At 30.0% G+C, this 19,118-nt stretch overlaps 1 protein-coding gene across 2 annotated transcripts; it reads left to right on the top strand.

Moving 5' to 3' along the window:
- The first annotated feature begins 9,510 nt into the window (after nt 1-9,510).
- On the top strand, nt 9,511-18,805 carry LOC105139594 (MLO-like protein 6). Of its 2 annotated transcripts, XM_011046083.1 has the most exons (16): nt 9,511-9,931; nt 10,069-10,126; nt 10,272-10,522; nt 11,069-11,185; nt 11,313-11,373; nt 11,578-11,666; nt 12,059-12,133; nt 12,254-12,348; nt 12,439-12,488; nt 13,021-13,061; nt 13,167-13,340; nt 13,914-13,949; nt 14,063-14,130; nt 14,221-14,281; nt 14,373-14,676; nt 18,347-18,805. In XM_011046083.1, exons 1-16 carry the CDS (start codon nt 9,809-9,811, stop codon nt 18,577-18,579), a joined length of 1,836 nt encoding a protein of 611 aa, XP_011044385.1. In that variant the 5' UTR covers nt 9,511-9,808; the 3' UTR covers nt 18,580-18,805. The 2 variants fall into 2 exon arrangements, with proteins under 2 accessions (XP_011044385.1, XP_011044384.1); XM_011046082.1 differs by lacking the exons at nt 11,069-11,185; nt 18,347-18,805 and having other exon boundaries at nt 9,515-9,931; nt 14,373-15,099.
- Nucleotides 18,806-19,118: the final 313 nt, after the last annotated feature.

Here is a 19,118-nt window from a genome sequence, read left to right as displayed (position 1 = left end):
AGCCCTGGTTTTGCCGGGTTATTTATTACTTCGACACTCCTGTACTTGGAAGAAAACATCAATCTTTTAATCGTGTCATATATATATATATATATATATATATTTTATTTTCCTGAACTTCTTTTCAATTCCTTATTATTTTCTTTTTTTCATATTTACGTGGGGCTCCAAAATGGATGGCAACACTTTAAATTATTATTTTTTTTATTTTTTGAATCATTTTAATATGTTGATGTTAAAAATAAATTTTAAAAATAAAAAAAATATTATTTTGATGTATTTCACATAAAAAAATATTTTAAAAAACAACTTTTATTATACTCTCAAACATGCATAATGTGATAACTTCGTGAGTTTTAAAAATACATTTCACTTTAAAAAGCATTAAATTAATATTTATTTTTAATATACTAGCAATAAAAAAATAATTAAGATAAATAAATAAATTTAACATACTTTTAAGTAAAAAATACTCCACACCACGACAACAATAAAAGGACAATAGAACTAAAAATACCTTAAACCAAACTAGTTCTTTTCCTGGCCTCTTTCGCCTCCTTCAGCAAAGCTCTCCTACACGCCATAACTTGTCATCTTATGGAATATAATTAATGCAAGATTTGTTTGTTTTAGGAGACTGGAGCTGTCGGGCGAGATTTTATTTTAGTCCCTGTAGTCTTATAAGTTTTTCATACATGCCCTTAACAAATTATAAACCTGCCTCTAAGAAATAAAGATAGTTACCTATTTGAAAGGGGAAAGGAGAGGTATTCATTAATAACAAGCGACTGCTAATGCAATCTTGAATATGGATTTTATTTATTTTCTCATCAATGCATACTAAAATCATAAAAAAATAAAAAGAAGCTATTTATATGTATTAAATTTATATTATTTTATAAATTATTTATTTTCACCCTTAATTCAGGTAAGATTCGTTTTAGTTTTTGTCAGATTAGCATCTAAAATAGCAACTAATATGCTGTTTTTTACAAGTTTCTTCTGACTTTAACTTTACTACAACCAAATGTATAAGCATGTACACAATGGTATATTATTTCTAGTAGTATTTTAACCTGGTCCCTCTCAAATTTGGGTGAGGGATCTTTTTCAATCAAGTCCCTGATTTTGGGTAAATTTTAATTTTTTTAATATTTTTTAATCGTTATAATATACTGGTATTAAAAATAATATTTTAAAAATAAAAAAAATTATTTTAATATATTTTTAAATAATAAAACAACTTAAAAACAATCACTATCATACTACTAAATTCATCAAATCAGTGAGTCACTTGGACCCTCAACAATTCAAAGCTGAGTTGGTAGATGTTCTTTGTTCCAGAACCCGACAGATATGGAGGAGAGAATATGACCCATCTAATTTGGCATTTGTTTTGGGTTCAAAGAATAATTTTCATACATCTTCTATCCCACGGATCCATATGCTCCCTTAATTAGTTATAATTTTTAAGAGATTTCATGAGGTTTATATATTTCTTTCATCTTTTTAAGTTTTAATTTCTTTAATGCAACAAACTGACATGCTAATTGATGAGAAATGTTTTTTGAAAAATTATTTCTTAGTTTTTGAATTTTTTTTTATCAATTCCATGTTATTTATAATTTATTTTATTTTTAGTTTTAATAAGTACAAAATTTAGAAAGATTAACGAGAAAAGAAGAATTTTTTTTAAAAAAATTAAACATGATAAACACTAGACAAGAGACTAATTAATTAATTTTTAAATTAAAGGGTGTTTATAGAGTGGTTTTTCAATATGTTTTTTACTCTAAAATATATTAAAATAATTTTTAATTTTTAAAAAATTATTTTTGATATTAACATATGATGTTGGTATAATAAAAATATTAATTTAAAATAAATAAATAAATTTAAATTTTTTATAAAATATTTTTTAAAAAAAAAAATACCATAAAAAAGAAGAAGATACAGGCACCCGTGCTAAAGGAATTGTGAAGTGGTGGGATCTGTAATTCGCTGCTCATTCATCAGCGCAGTAGAGATATTATTGGGTGCGGTGGGGCAAATTGTAACCCAGATCACAAAGTCTCGCTAGATGTTCCGCTGAAACGACCCGATGCTAACGGGCCGACATGTTTCCTAATGATAACTGAGATGCGGGTCACCAAGTTCGACTGTGTTTTGTCGCTTTCATACCCCACTTGAAGGCGTGTTTGATGTGGCTTTCGATCTGGTCCTATAAAATTAATAGCTCTCGCCTTTTATGAAACTTAAATATTATCTTTAAAATTCAAATAACATCATATTTATTAATTATTATTTTTTACTTAAAATAAATAAATAAAAAGGGGACATGCCATCTCTTGGAATTTTTATTTCTTTTTGGGACATGCCATCTCTTGGAATTTTTATTTTTATTTTTATTTTCAAATAAAAGAGTGCCATATGAGCTAGATTTTTTAAAATGTTAAGCACATGAGCGTGATATTTTATAGTCTATAGCGTTTAATCTTCCCTTCTTTTTATATTTTAGAATAAAATGTTGTGCATAATAACTAGAAAATTAGGATCTAGGCACGTTGTGCATAATAACTAGAAAATTAGGATCCAAACATGTGTGAACACTTAACTCAAATCTCAATATATTTAAACCTAAAAACACCTAAATAATATTATAAAAATTTTAATAACCTTATTAATAATCTTAAAATACACTTTAATATTCAAAAAAATAAATTTTGAGCCTAGATCTACTTTTAAACTTTATGAAACTAGATATATTTTTCTAGAATGTTAGAGATTCAAAATATCTTTTATAAAATCACCGTTATAAATATAAATTCATAAAAAACAAGATAATTGTTTTTTATCATTGAAATGTGGTTCGTCCAAAATTTCTCATTTTCATCATCTTTTATGGACAACTTTCTCCTCTTTTTGAATATTTTAAGACTAAAATATGAAGAAAATGAATTTTTATGACTGAATTGTAAATCTTGCAATTACAAGGACTAAATATGAATTTAGTAACTAAGAAGCGTTTTTTTTTTTTAATTTTTCATTTTGTTTTTTAGTTTTATGGATGACAGTTGGAATCAATATTTTCGGACTAAATATGAATTTAGTAACTAAGAAGCAATTTTTTTTTTAATTTTTCATTTTATTTTTTAGTTTTATGGATGAAAGTTGGAATCATATATGATATTTTCAATTGAATAAAAATAAATCATTTAATAAAGATTTCAAACAATTTCACCATAATCTAATTTTATTTTAATCAAATATGAATAAATAACTAACATGTTCATCAAATAACTAACATCCATAATCTAATTTTATTTTAATCAAATCCAAATAAATAACTAACACGTTCATCATTCAATAAACATTTTAAACAATTTTCACCATGATCTAATTTTATTCTAATAAAATTTGAATAACTAACATGAGCTATCTCAGTGAATTCATGCCCCATTCATTGATTTAACTAACATGAGCTATCTCAGTAAATTCATGCCCCATTCATTGATTTTTAGACTTTCAGTTCTATTCAGAAATTGACAATGATCAACAGACTTTCCATCATTGTTTGTCATTTTCAAAACAAAACATGTGCTAGTCATTTTATTCTCCAAATAAATAGCATAAGAGAGCATAATCTTACAACCATTGTATTTTTTTTTAATTACAGCCATGTTACAAATAATGGTTTTTGAGCCCTTCGACAGTCTTTAACTCTTTTGTGTTTTCCTTTATTGATCTTAAAAATCATGCTACAAATAACTGATATAATCGAAACCATGTTACAAAATTATATTAGAGTATTTGAAAGTGTAGTTATAGTTATTTTTTAAAATATTTTTCATTCAGAAAAATATATCAATAATATTTTTTATTTTTTAAAAAATTATTTTTAAAATTAGAAAATTAAAATAATTTAAAAATATAAAAATATATTAATTTAAAATTTTTGCTCTAGGACATGATAGCAAAGTATGAGAAGACATCGCAAATGTCTCCAAATCAGCTCAAGTCTCTTCCGTTATAACTATAACTATTTATGCCTAGATGTCTTAGATGTAATATATAGAGTGATATTTCTTCATATTCTTGTCCCATGGACTCCAGTTGCTGCGGGATTCAATTGGATGCAAATTTTGAAGGGGAAATGCTAGGTTTAGCAGATGGGGGCGAGTCATCCCATGAAAGCGAACACCGTTCGAGTCTCTCGCATGGTAGCGGTGCCTGCCATACGTCGCGCCCTCGAGCCACGATAAGTTAGTCTCCGGACCCGAAAGAGGCCGGAAGACAACCTTGTTCATCAAAATAAAAATAAAAATAAAAATAAAAATAAAAATGCATAGTTCTATGTTCGATGACAGCAGTGAATGTGAATGGGGAAGGAGGAAATTGGTTCGACTGTTGAAAAGTCTCTAAGCCGTGATTCTTTTGAAATTGTTAAAGGCCACGATTAGACGTATGAATGAAGATTATTTTCAAATATTGTTGATAATTTTTCCTTTTTCTAGGTGTACTTACTTTCTGCAGCCATCATTAGACATTGATGCCTTTACTCTTTATCTTTGTTTTAGAGGACTCTTATCTCATATGATGGATTTAACATTGATGTTATTCATACAAGTTTTTGATGAAAATTGCCGTACCAAATTTTAAAACAACTATTATAGGGATTTTGGGATTTGTTTTACTTAATTTTTAAAAGTGTTTTTGGTCAGAAAAAATATTAAATTATTGCTTTTTCTAGTTATATTTTTATTACTCTCGTAAATGAAAATAAAATAAAAATTTATTTTAATATATTTTTAAATAACAAAATTATTTTAAAAGAATATTCTATACCACAATCACAAACACATCAATAACACAAAAAAATTTATTCTTATGATGGTTGATCTGATGTGATTTATTGGATTTTGTATGTCTAAAAATAACTAAAAGGATTCGTGTGTGTGTATAAATTAAGATGATATATATTTTTAATATTTAGATGATAACATATTTGATTAACTTGGGTCAATCCGAGTTAACATGTCAAATTCTCCACCCAAGTTATGAGAGTACAATAACTTTATAGAAAACAAATAAAAAAAAACTTTGAAGCCTAATTTCCAATCAACCTAATGTTGAAGGATGAAATTAAAATTAAAAAAAAAAATCTAAAAAAGTGACCCGAGTTAACCTATCAAACATGTGACTTGGATCATAAGAATGAGATAAACCCATAGAAATCAGATCAAACCAAATTACGAAGTTCGATTTTCAATCAATCTTATATTGAAGGATGTGATTATAAAAAGAAAATAAAAATAACTTAAATGAATATGCTAAACCTATGACCAGGGTCATGAGTTCAAGATAACCTCATAAAAAACAAATAAAAAAAACTATATAATTTAACTTGAGTTAAACTGTCAAATTCACAATTATAATTATGAGACTGAGATAACCCTATAGAAAGCAAATCAAAATAAGTCATGAAGTTTAATTCTCAATCGACCTTGTCAAACCCAGTATTGAATAATGAAATTTGTAAAAATTTTAATTAAAAAAATAACACAAAAAATAAAACATATTAACCAAGGTTAACCCGTTAAGCATTATTCTCAAGTTATGAGGCATGAATAACCTAATAAAAAAAAAACTAAAACAAATTATGAAACCTAATTTTTAATCAAACACAATATTAAATGATGGAATTGTAAAAAAAAAATTCAACCAAAAAAGAAGAAAAAAAGCTAAGTCAACTAGATTAACTCGCCAAACCCATGAATTGGGTGGTCATGAGATGAGACAACCCAATAAAAAGCAAATTCAATGTTGAAGGACCTATGACTCGAGTCATGAGACCGAGATTACTTTTTAGAGAGAACATTTAAAAAAAAACAACTTGTTTAATTGGGGTTAAAATGTTGAAACTTGCGATTCTAATTATGAGATCAAAATACCTTCATGAAAAATAAATCAAAATAAATTATAAAACTCAATTTCTAATCAATTCAATGTTAAATGATTAGATTGAAAAAGATTTAATTAACAAAAAGAATACATAAAACAACTCGAATCAACTTAGATTAACTTGTTAAGTATTATTCTCAGATCATGATATCAAAATAAATTAATACAATGTATTGTTGATTTTTCAAGTGGTTACATGATATGATGACGATCATGTCCCCTAAATGGAAGGCTAAAAAATTGAAACAATATGGGTAATTTTGTAATTCCACTTGAAAACCCTTTACTATCCAAATAAAAAACTTTTTAATTCTAAATATATTTTTTCTAATATGATTAGAGATCCAAAATCACCTCCATGGAACAAACCTTGTGAAAATGAGCCCATGAAAAACAAGATGGTTGTTTTTCACTGTAGAAATGTGGTTGTCCAAAATTTTTGTCTCTCATCATCTTTTAGGGACAACTCTCTGTTCTCTTTGAACATTTTAGGACTAACATACGAAGAAAATGAATTTTGTTGTCTAAATTGTAAATCTTGCAAATACAAGGACTAAATATATAAAGATTTGGAAGAATTGTATAATGAATGAAAAACAAAACATAATTGGGTGCATAATGGAGAATGTTTTTTTTATATATAATTAATGGTTAAATTCAAGTATTGTCAAAACTATAATGTTTATACAATATGAATTTAACATCTAACGAGCATTTTTTTTTTTTTGGTTTTTAATTTGTCATTTTGTTTTAAATTTTATGGATGAGAGTTGAAATCATATTTGACATTTTTGATTGAATAAAAATAAATCATTTAATAAATATTTTAAACCATTTTCACCATAATCTAATTTTATTTTAATCAAATCCGAGTAACTAACATGTGCATCATTTAATAAAGATTTTAAACAATTTTCATGGTTCCATGTTCGATGACAACAACGAACGGAGTGGGAAGAAATTCGTTCCACCGTTGAAAAATCTCCAAGCCGCGATTCTTTTGCAATTGTTAATGGCCACGATTAGACAAGTGAATCAACATTATTTTCAAATATTGTTGATAATTTCTCCTTTTTTTCGGTGTGCTTACTTTCTGCAGCCACCATTAGACATTGGTGCCTTCCTTTCCTTCTTTACCGTAGTTTTTCAGAGGACTCTTATCTCATATGATGGATCTAACACTGATCTTATTCAAACAAGTTGTTGAGGAAAATTGTCACACCAAATTTTAATACATCTGTTATAGGGTTTTCAGATTGGTTTTATATAATTTTTAAAATTGTTTTTGTTCTAAGAAAATATTAAATTGATATTGTTTTAGTTATGTTTTTATAGTTTTGATAACTAATGTTAAAAATAAAATAAAATAAAATATTTTTTTTAAAATATTTTTTTGTTAAAAAAATCTATTTTAAAACACACCATGTTCCGCAATCGAAACATATATCAACAACAACATAGGGGCATAAAAACAACCACTTAACATCTTTAAATAGTTACAAAACTTACTCAATTATGTGTCTAAACTAGATTATTGACTAGTGCTAAGTCGGGTCAAATTTTTCTTAAATATAATTTTTTTAAAATATTATTAATTTTATATTTTAGTGGAAAATAATTTAAACCTGGTTAACATGATGTAACTCATTTGACTTTGTATATTAAAAAATAATCCAAACGATCCATAATTTTATATTTTAGTGGAAAATAATTTAAACCTGGTTAACATGATGTAACTCATTTGACTTTGCATATTCAAAAATAATCCAAACGATCCATTAAAATATAGTTTGACTCATTTTTTTTTAAATGACATGTTTTTAATATGAAGATAACAATATATTAGATTAACTTGGGTTAATCCGAGTTAACATGTCAAATCCTAAACCCTAATTATGCAAATATGATAATCTCATAAGAAACAAATAAAAGAATTATGAAGTCTCATTCTCAATTAAACTAATATTGAAAGATAAAACTAAAAAAATTAATTAATTGAAAAGGACCTAAAAAAGTTGTCCAGGTTAACTTGTCAAATTCGCGACTCGGATCTTAAGGTTGTGATAACTCTATAGAAAGCAAATCAAAACAAATTACGAAGTTCAATTCTCAATCAGTCTAATGTTGATAAATGAGATTAAAAAAAGAACATAAAAAATAACTCAAGTTAATATGTTAAACTCATAACCCAAGTCAAAAATTCGTGATCATAATCATGAAACCAAAATGACCTTTTAGAAAGAGAGGAAAAAAAACTTGTTTAACCAGGGTTAAAATGCCAAAATCTACGATCCTGATCACTAGACCAAAATACTCCATAGAAAGTAAATCATAATAGATTATGAAGTTTTATTGTCAATTAATCAAATGTTGAATGGTGAAATTGAAAAAAATTCAATTAAAAATAAGGGCACAAAAAACAATATGAGTTAACTCAAATTAACTCGTTAAATACTATTTCATGCTATTAGATCAAAATAACATAGTAGAAAATAAATAAAATAAATTATGAAACTTATTTCTTAAGTAATTCAATATTAAAAGATGTAATTGAAAAAAAAAATTCATTAAAAAAAAACCCTCGAATCAACTGGGTTAACCTACTAAACCCACAATTTATATCATAAGAGTGAGATAAACCAATAAAAAAATAAATATAATATTAAAAAAATAACATTGATTGAAAAAAAATAGTCCATTGAATAATATTTTATAAGAAGAGCTATATTGAAAACTTTTTCTCCTTTAGTTTTTTTTGTGGTAATTGTAATAGTGACTATGATAAAATTAATGATGATAATGATAATGATGATGATGATAATAATAATAATAAATTATTATTATTATTATCATTATTATTATTAATTAATGATGATAATATTGGTTATTTCATTAAAAATGTAATTATGATGGGGGAGATGATAATGTGATTGGTGATCACACATCAATACATTGTTGGCAATGTATGGTGTTGTTGATTTTTGAAGTGGTTACATGGTATTGTTGTTATGGAAAAGTTATATTAACTATTTTATAGTTTGTTTATTTTCCATGCTTTATAAAATTATAACTTATATGATAAATTATGCCGTGCAAATAACAATTTGTATTTTAAATCATTTTATAATTTAGTGTATTTAAGGATATAAATTATAATTTTTCTAAGCACAAATAATAAATGTAATTACAATTAAACTATAAATTAATTAGGGTAATTTTACCTATTGATAACAAAATATATTTAATTTGATGTGTTTCTCTACGAGATATTTTCCTTCCTCGTAAAATTGAAATATTCCATTTAAATATATGAGAAAATATTTTTAATTTGAGATAATAAAGGTGGGGAACGTGGGAGCTCAGTAAAAAACACAAGCCCAATGGAACTTCTTTTAATAAAAAAACTCCAGTAAGCGGACGTTGACCGAAGGACCTGATCAACGCTGATGAAATAACAACGGACGAGACTGCACATGTTTTAGGCCCTGGTCAAGGAAACCTTTATGTATGTGAAGTAGAATTATTTGATCAAGTTGATCCCCCTCTCTCTCTCTGACACGCGTTAAGAAAGTCAAGTCATCCACTTGCCCCTTCTGATCTTCTTTCCTTCTGTTCATACTTCATATAATGCCCTTCAGTTTGAAACGAGTTAAATCATTTATTTTTTTGTTATAAATATATTCATACTCTCGTCTCTCTCTGTTCATATAAATCTCTTCATTTCTTGATAACACTGGTGAAGTCCGTAGTAGATTTTCTTAAGCTTGTAGTTGCTTCGTTTCTGCTATATATAGATATTCTGGCAAGCTTTGATACATAGCTGGGCGGAGGGATTGAAGCTCCAAACATGGCAGGAGGCAGCGCAGGAAGATCTTTGGAACAAACACCAACATGGGCTGTTGCCGTAGTTTGCTTTGTTCTGGTTTCCGTTTCAATAATCATTGAGTTCATCATTCATCTTATTGCAAAGGTATTTATAGGATGTACTACTGCATGTGCCCTTAATTATCACAAAAAAAGAAAGAAATTAATCAAGGAAAAACAACTTCCATAAAAATTATTTTAGCTTCTGGTAATATTAATCCTGTCCTCAATTTGCATGCGCAGTGGTTAACGAAGAAACGCAAGAGAGCACTTTATGAAGCACTCGAAAAGATAAAATCAGGTAAATATTTAATCATATTAGCTGATCATCATGCGCCTTGATTAATCTCTGGGTATTTAATAAAAAAAAGGGTAGATATTGTTTTAGTACATGAATGGATAAATTAACTTTATCATGATCATCGATCTTGATTCTCTTTGTGCAGAGCTTATGCTACTAGGATTTATATCATTGCTGCTAACAGTAGGACAGAGTACAATATCCAATATATGTATATCTAAGAAAGCTGGGGCTACTTGGCATCCATGCAATAAGAAGGAAGAGGCAAAACTCAACGGTGAAAACACAAAAGAAACAGACAATGAAAACAGCAGGAAACTTCTTTCAATATCGGCCGGTGAAAGTCTCCGGCGTGTCTTGGCGGCTGGCGATTCAACTGACAAATGCGCTGCCAAGGTATGACCTCTTCACATTCTTCTCTTTTACCAACTTTTTTTCTCACCTCATATCATGGATGTTCAACCCCATATAATCAATCATATTCAAACTAATGACTAGCTCTAGCATTAACCAATATAAGTAATGAATACCAAGAAAATATGATTAATTAATTTACTAGATCAACCAATCAGGAAACAACAACATAGTTAATTTTCCATTATTAATAACTTGAAAGTACGTACTGCACCTCTCTATACCCCTCCCGGACGCAACAAAGCTAATTTGTGAAGGTGGCACCATGGGAGATGGCCACTAACTGTTGCCAAGAAATAAAACAATTTTCAGATTTTTTCTTTTAAATTGGAGAAAATGCTGTGATGTGAATCATCAAATCATAATGTTATAGATTTGACAACTTTAACAGCTCATAAAGCATTTTTTATGTTTTTTTTTTCTTTCTTGTAATACATATCCAATTGATCTCTTGCAGAACTCGAACAGCTGTTGTCGTTTTAAACATGCATGCGAATATTTATTAATTAGAGTGATAATAACGTGCAGGGTAAAGTTCCATTTGTGTCTTCAGATGGGATCCATCAACTCCATATTTTCATCTTCGTTTTAGCAATCTTTCACATCCTCTACTGTATTCTGACCATGGCTTTGGGCAGAGCCAAGGTGAATCACCATATATACCTCTGATCCCCGCTAGCTATTTTACTTCTAGCATATCAGAGAAACTGTAATCTTTCTAATTCTTATAAACACATAAGATTTAATTACGAATTAATTTTTGTTCAAATAGATGAAAAGCTGGAAACGATGGGAAAAGGAAACAAGAACAGCTGAATACCAGTTCTCACACGGTTAGTTCATACCTCTAATTATTAATTAATTATCGGTATATATTATTTGTTATAATTTAATCACCAGTCCCTTTTTTTATCAGTATTTCTTCTAGCAAGTCGTCCTCGTTTTTTTATATATAATCCTTCACATCTGTGACTAAAATGGCTTGCTGATGTGTATATATATATATACGTGTGCGTGTGTGTGTTATTGCATAACAGATCCAGAAAGGTTCAGGTTTGCAAGAGAAACATCATTTGGAAGAAGGCACTTGAGCTTCTGGACCAAGACACCCGTTCTAATTTGGATAGTAAGTGAAATAAAAATAAAATAATATTAAAATAAAGATGAGATTTGTGTTTGGAAATAAATAACAGGATAAACAAAAAAAGAAAAAAGAAAAGGAAAGGTCTCGGCGAGGGTAGGAGGAGGAAAATAAAAGATAGCAACGGTCCTGTCATGCTTTGTTAGAAAACGACCAGAGATGGCCGTCCAGCCAAGTCTATAAAGTATCCCGTGCCGTTACATCTCCTCTCTCCAGTCACCAACGTCTGTCATATTTTCAGTTGTGTTGACTTTTATCACGCGATGACTGATTTGCCCTTCTAGACAGATCCCCCCAATCATGCAATTAGTCTTAATATTAAATAATTTAATTTATGAGGAAGCTTTATTAAATGGTTGTTCCTATCATGATTGCAGGTCTGTTTCTTTAGGCAATTTGTGAGGTCGGTTCCTAAAGTTGATTATTTGACTCTGAGACATGGCTTTATCATGGTAATTAATGTTAATTATTCCCCATCAATTATTTAGATAAGCTGTTTAATGGCATGCAATAATTAATAATTACTATTAGTGAAGAAGTCAACACTGTAATTAATTAATCAGCAAATCCAGGCACATTTGGCTCCCCAAAGCCATGCGAAATTCGATTTCCAAAAGTACATTAATAGATCACTGGAAGAGGATTTCAAGGTTGTTGTGGGCATAAGGTTAGTACCGTAATCTTCAGTTTAATTCCATATTAATGTTGCCTTAAGTGTTTAATTAACAGTCCTATCATTCTTGTCGTCGATTTTCAGTCCACCAATATGGTTCTTCGCCGTCGTCTTCCTGCTCTTCAACACTCATGGTGGGTTGTTAAATCTGATGATTGTCTTTATTTTTAATGTTTAATATTTTAGTTTAGGGATTAAATTGAAAGCCATTTTAGGGTGGGTTGTTAAATCTGATGATTGTCTTTGTTTTTAGTGTTTAAGATTTTAGTTTAGGGATTAAATTCAAAACCATTTTAGTATTTTAAAATAATTTTTTATTTAAAAATATATTCAAATATTCTTTTTTTAAATTAGCAAATTAGAATTTATTTAAAAATATATTAAAATATTCTTTTTTTTAATTAGCAAATTAGAATCATCAGGAAATACTAAAATAAAACATTAATACGATGCTTTTTAAGAACAAGAACATTTTAAAAAAACCATTTAAAATCAAAATAATTACCAAACACGCCCTTAATCCACTGTTTACTTTATTACTTATTCAATTCCTGAACATTTTCTAGGATATTATATATATATATAAAAAAATTGGAGCAAGATTTAAAAGCAGGCCCGAAGTCAAAGTAAATAGTTTGACCAAGGATGCTGCTTCTTTCTGTGCAGGCTGGTATTCTTACATATGGCTTCCGTTTATCCCATTGATTGTAAGTGTACATAAATTGACCTCACAATCTTAATTCATTAAATTCTTGAAAAGACCTAGGAAGAGATAACAGGATCGAACGGCTAATGATTGATCAATGTATTAGATCATAGTACTGGTGGGGACTAAGCTACAGGTGATCATAACCAAAATGGGGCTTAGAATACAAGAGAGGGGAGAGGTTCTGAAGGGAGTGCCGGTGGTCCAGCCAGGCGATGACCTCTTCTGGTTCAACCGCCCTCGCCTCATTCTCTATCTCATCAACTTTGTTCTCTTTCAGGTACGTATAAAGTCTTACACACACCCTAAAAGGCTAAAACTAATTAAAACGACTGCGGAGAAAGCACTGTGGATGGTCGGAGATGTTTTTCCCATTTTGTCCGCGCTAGAACAAACCATATGTTTCACCATTTAATAATGGAATGATGGCCTGTTCGGGTTGTTCAATAGTTGAGTTCTATAATTTTATTTAATTTATTTTTGTTAATGACTTTTGTTATTTTTTATTGGTAAAGATATTTGTTTGATTGAAAAAAACAAAATTATTTTAAGAAATCAAGTTATTAGATATAATTGTGAGCATGTTTTTTGTTGCAAGCTCAAATATTAATTTATTTAATTAAATATATGTATAAATATTTTAATATATGATTGAAAATTGGTTAACTAGAAACAAGAACAACACGAGGACTTTTTGTCCAAGCAAAGCCTACTTAATAAACATAAGATATATAATCAGAATCGTATAAAATTCATTATTGGATTGTTTTTTTGCTGGTCTAGTGTATGATGACATGATGGCAATTTGATGATACTGACATCCATTTATCCTATTTTATTTCCACCGATGTAGAATGCCTTCCAGCTCGCGTTCTTCGCGTGGTCTTGGGTAAGTCTGATCCGATGATTATCTGGGATAGATTGGTGCTGTAATTTTTAAGAGTTTAAATCTTGAATGACATCTACATATTTAATGAAGCTCTCTCTCTCTCTCTCCGGCAGTATGAATTTGGTATAAAATCTTGTTTCCATGAGCACTTGGAGGACATAGTCATTAGAGTTTCAATGGGGTTAGTAAGACTTTTTAGTTTCCTTAAACTAATTGATTAATGTTGCAAATTCAATTAGCAGAAGATAATTAATCACTTGTGAATCCCCAGGGTCCTCATAGAAATACTATGCAGCTATGTCACTCTCCCTCTCTACGCCCTTGTAACACAGGTACGTGATATATGCTCTGTGCAGTGCTGGGAAGAAAATGTAAAAAAGCTACAGCTCCAGTACTGATCGACTTCTGATTTCATATGGACAGATGGGCACGTCAATGAAACCAACCATATTCAATGAAAGAGTAGCAACAGCACTGCGGAATTGGCACCACACTGCTAAGAAGCAAATCAAGCGAAACAAGGGGTCTGTGAGTGTGACTCCTATGTCTAGCAGACCAACCACACCGTCTCGCCATACGTCTCCTGTTCACCTCTTGCGCTACTATCGCGGTGGTGAAATCGACAGTCTCCATACTTCTCCAAGAAGATCCAACTTTGATGTTGAGCATTGGGAGACAGAGTCTCCGTCGCCCTCTCACCACCCCAATTACGCCGGCGAGGGCTCATCGACACACCGCCACCAGCAACAACTGGAATTAGCTTCAGCAGCTGGTTACGTAGAAGATGAAAAGGATCATGACATGGAAACAGGTTCGAATCGCCATCAAGTGGCCGCAACAGAACTTCCACAACCACCTACAACCCACCACGAGATTGATATTGTGAGAAAGGAATTTTCATTTGATAGAAGAACAAGTGTATAGTTACTCGTTTGGGACATTTATTGATGAAGAATACAGTGCAAGCTGGTGCATGCATGCTTTCATTTGATCGAGATTGGAAAAGCGAGAGATGCATGCATGCACCCGTTGCTTATTTATTCCATTTAAGGCAGAAATGTGCGTGCAAGTATATACAATGATCCATCGAATTTCTTGTTATTTGTTGGATTTTTTACATTATGTGAATTGATGTAGGAAAGCCATTGATTAAAAAAAAATAAAAATTGGCAGCTACTATATATATATATATATATATATATTCAAATAAATCATAAATTTAAATACAAGATAACATATCATTCACCTTATACTACTTTCTATAAAACAGAAAGCTAGCTTTTTTACTTTTAGTTTCCTAATAAATTTGTGATAATGGGGAAAAAAGAAATATGTTCAGAAATTTATCTCATGGTAAGTCTAACCCCATATTTATTTTTAAGATCTATTTGTTTATATAAAAAATGTTAATGAAGATAAATTTACCAAAGACTGTAGAGCCTTAGCATATCAAGATATACTATTACAATAGACACAAGATTATAGCATAAAGGTAAAAATCACTATATCCAATGGAGATCTAGATATATAATTTTTTTTTTATTAGATCACTAGACATGACAAGGTTAACAACTATACATGTTTTGTAAAAAAAAAGATGGTGAAACTAATCTTGTGTATTTTAAAGGGTGGAATTTTTTTATGATGGAAACATTATATAAATATGTAGTTAAGAGATGATTTATTACATCATGAATGCATATGAGACGGTTAATGCATGAAAGGTTCATTTTTCCTGACAATAAACAATATTTATTTCAACGATACTAAGATTATTCATAAGGTAATAAATCTATTAATAAATATACCGCTGAATTTTAAAGGCTGAAAAAATATAACAAACTTAGGAGAAGAAAAATCAAATGATTATAAAGTTTTTGAGAGGGTTACAACCAATAATACAAGGTACGATTAAAGTACAGATGTTGTTCACATTCTCTAATGTAAGTAATATGACTAAAAGTTGAGATGCAAATAAAAAAGAAAGATAGTATTAGTAACATATTTGACATATTTGATCATTTTAGAAAGACATATATAAGGCATACAAATTTGATCTTATTAATAAGAAGAAGACAACATAGTCATTAAAGCTAACTCTAGTAAGATAATATATTAATAAACTTGACAACACTTTAGAAAAACAAGTTGAAATGAATAACCTAAATAACCTTCATGGCAAACCAATGGTAAGTGCTTTAAATATAGAGAAACAATTCATTGTTCTAGTGATTGTAGGAGTTAAAAATTTGTTAATGCAATTAAAGGGTAATATGAGCTAGAATTCTCAAACGATAAAGGCAGTGTGATATCATTCTTGTCGTCGATTTTCAGTCCACCAATATGGTTCTTCGCCGTCGTCTTCCTGCTCTTCAACACTCATGGTGGGTTGTTAAATCTGATGATTGTCTTTATTTTTAATGTTTAATATTTTAGTTTAGGGATTAAATTGAAAGCCATTTTAGTATATAATTTTTTATTTAAAAATATATTAAAATATTCTTTTTTTTAATTAGCAAATTAGAATCATCAGGAAATACTAAAATAAAACATTAATACGATGCTTTTTAAGAACAAGAACATTTTAAAAAAACCATTTAAAATCAAAATAATTACCAAACACGCCCTTAATCCACTGTTTACTTTATTACTTATTCAATTCCTGAACATTTTCTAGGATATTATATATATATATATAAAAATTGGAGCAAGATTTAAAAGCAGGCCCGAAGTCAAAGTAAATAGTTTGACCAAGGATGCTGCTTCTTTCTGTGCAGGCTGGTATTCTTACATATGGCTTCCGTTTATCCCATTGATTGTAAGTGTACATAAATTGACCTCACAATCTTAATTCATTAAATTCTTGAAAAGACCTTGGAAGAGATAACAGGATCGAACGGCTAATGATTGATCAATGTATTAGATCATAGTACTGGTGGGGACTAAGCTACAGGTGATCATAACCAAAATGGGGCTTAGAATACAAGAGAGGGGAGAGGTTCTGAAGGGAGTGCCGGTGGTCCAGCCAGGCGATGACCTCTTCTGGTTCAACCGCCCTCGCCTCATTCTCTATCTCATCAACTTTGTTCTCTTTCAGGTACGTATAAAGTCTTACACACACCCTAAAAGGCTAAAACTAATTAAAACGACTGCGGAGAAAGCACTGTGGATGGTCGGAGATGTTTTTCCCATTTTGTCCGCGCTAGAACAAACCATATGTTTCACCATTTAATAATGGAATGATGGCCTGTTCGGGTTGTTCAATAGTTGAGTTCTATAATTTTATTTAATTTATTTTTGTTAATGACTTTTGTTATTTTTTATTGGTAAAGATATTTGTTTGATTGAAAAAAACAAAATTATTTTAAGAAATCAAGTTATTAGATATAATTGTGAGCATGTTTTTTGTTGCAAGCTCAAATATTAATTTATTTAATTAAATATATGTATAAATATTTTAATATATGATTGAAAATTGGTTAACTAGAAACAAGAACAACACGAGGACTTTTTGTCCAAGCAAAGCCTACTTAATAAACATAAGATATATAATCAGAATCGTATAAAATTCATTATTGGATTGTTTTTTTGCTGGTCTAGTGTATGATGACATGATGGCAATTTGATGATACTGACATCCATTTATCCTATTTTATTTCCACCGATGCAGAATGCCTTCCAGCTCGCGTTCTTCGCGTGGTCTTGGGTAAGTCTGATCCGATGATTATCTGGGATAGATTGGTGCTGTAATTTTTAAGAGTTTAAATCTTGAATGACATCTACATATTTAATGAAGCTCTCTCTCTCTCTCTCCGGCAGTATGAATTTGGTATAAAATCTTGTTTCCATGAGCACTTGGAGGACATAGTCATTAGAGTTTCAATGGGGTTAGTAAGACTTTTTAGTTTCCTTAAACTAATTGATTAATGTTGCAAATTCAATTAGCAGAAGATAATTAATCACTTGTGAATCCCCAGGGTCCTCATAGAAATACTATGCAGCTATGTCACTCTCCCTCTCTACGCCCTTGTAACACAGGTACGTGATATATGCTCTGTGCAGTGCTGGGAAGAAAATGTAAAAAAGCTACAGCTCCAGTACTGATCGACTTCTGATTTCATATGGACAGATGGGCACGTCAATGAAACCAACCATATTCAATGAAAGAGTAGCAACAGCACTGCGGAATTGGCACCACACTGCTAAGAAGCAAATCAAGCGAAACAAGGGGTCTGTGAGTGTGACTCCTATGTCTAGCAGACCAACCACACCGTCTCGCCATACGTCTCCTGTTCACCTCTTGCGCTACTATCGCGGTGGTGAAATCGACAGTCTCCATACTTCTCCAAGAAGATCCAACTTTGATGTTGAGCATTGGGAGACAGAGTCTCCGTCGCCCTCTCACCACCCCAATTACGCCGGCGAGGGCTCATCGACACACCGCCACCAGCAACAACTGGAATTAGCTTCAGCAGCTGGTTACGTAGAAGATGAAAAGGATCATGACATGGAAACAGGTTCGAATCGCCATCAAGTGGCCGCAACAGAACTTCCACAACCACCTACAACCCACCACGAGATTGATATTGTGAGAAAGGAATTTTCATTTGATAGAAGAACAAGTGTATAGTTACTCGTTTGGGACATTTATTGATGAAGAATACAGTGCAAGCTGGTGCATGCATGCTTTCATTTGATCGAGATTGGAAAAGCGAGAGATGCATGCATGCACCCGTTGCTTATTTATTCCATTTAAGGCAGAAATGTGCGTGCAAGTATATACAATGATCCATCGAATTTCTTGTTATTTGTTGGATTTTTTACATTATGTGAATTGATGTAGGAAAGCCATTGATTAAAAAAAAATAAAAATTGGCAGCTACTATATATATATATATATATATATATATATATTCAAATAAATCATAAATTTAAATACAAGATAACATATCATTCACCTTATACTACTTTCTATAAAACAGAAAACTAGCTTTTTTACTTTTAGTTTCCTAATAAATTTGTGATAATGAGGAAAAAAGAAATATGTTCAGAAATTTATCTCAGGGTAAGTCTAACCCCATATTTATTTTTAAGATCTATTTGTTTATATAAAAAATGTTAATGAAGATAAATTTACCAAAGACTGTAGAGCCTTAGCATATCAAGATA

Source organism: Populus euphratica, unplaced genomic scaffold, assembly GCF_000495115.2.
Source record: "Populus euphratica unplaced genomic scaffold, PopEup_1.0 scaffold94.1, whole genome shotgun sequence".
NCBI classification, from domain to species: domain Eukaryota; kingdom Viridiplantae; phylum Streptophyta; class Magnoliopsida; order Malpighiales; family Salicaceae; genus Populus; species Populus euphratica.
This window is presented reverse-complemented; position numbering and strand designations above follow the sequence as displayed.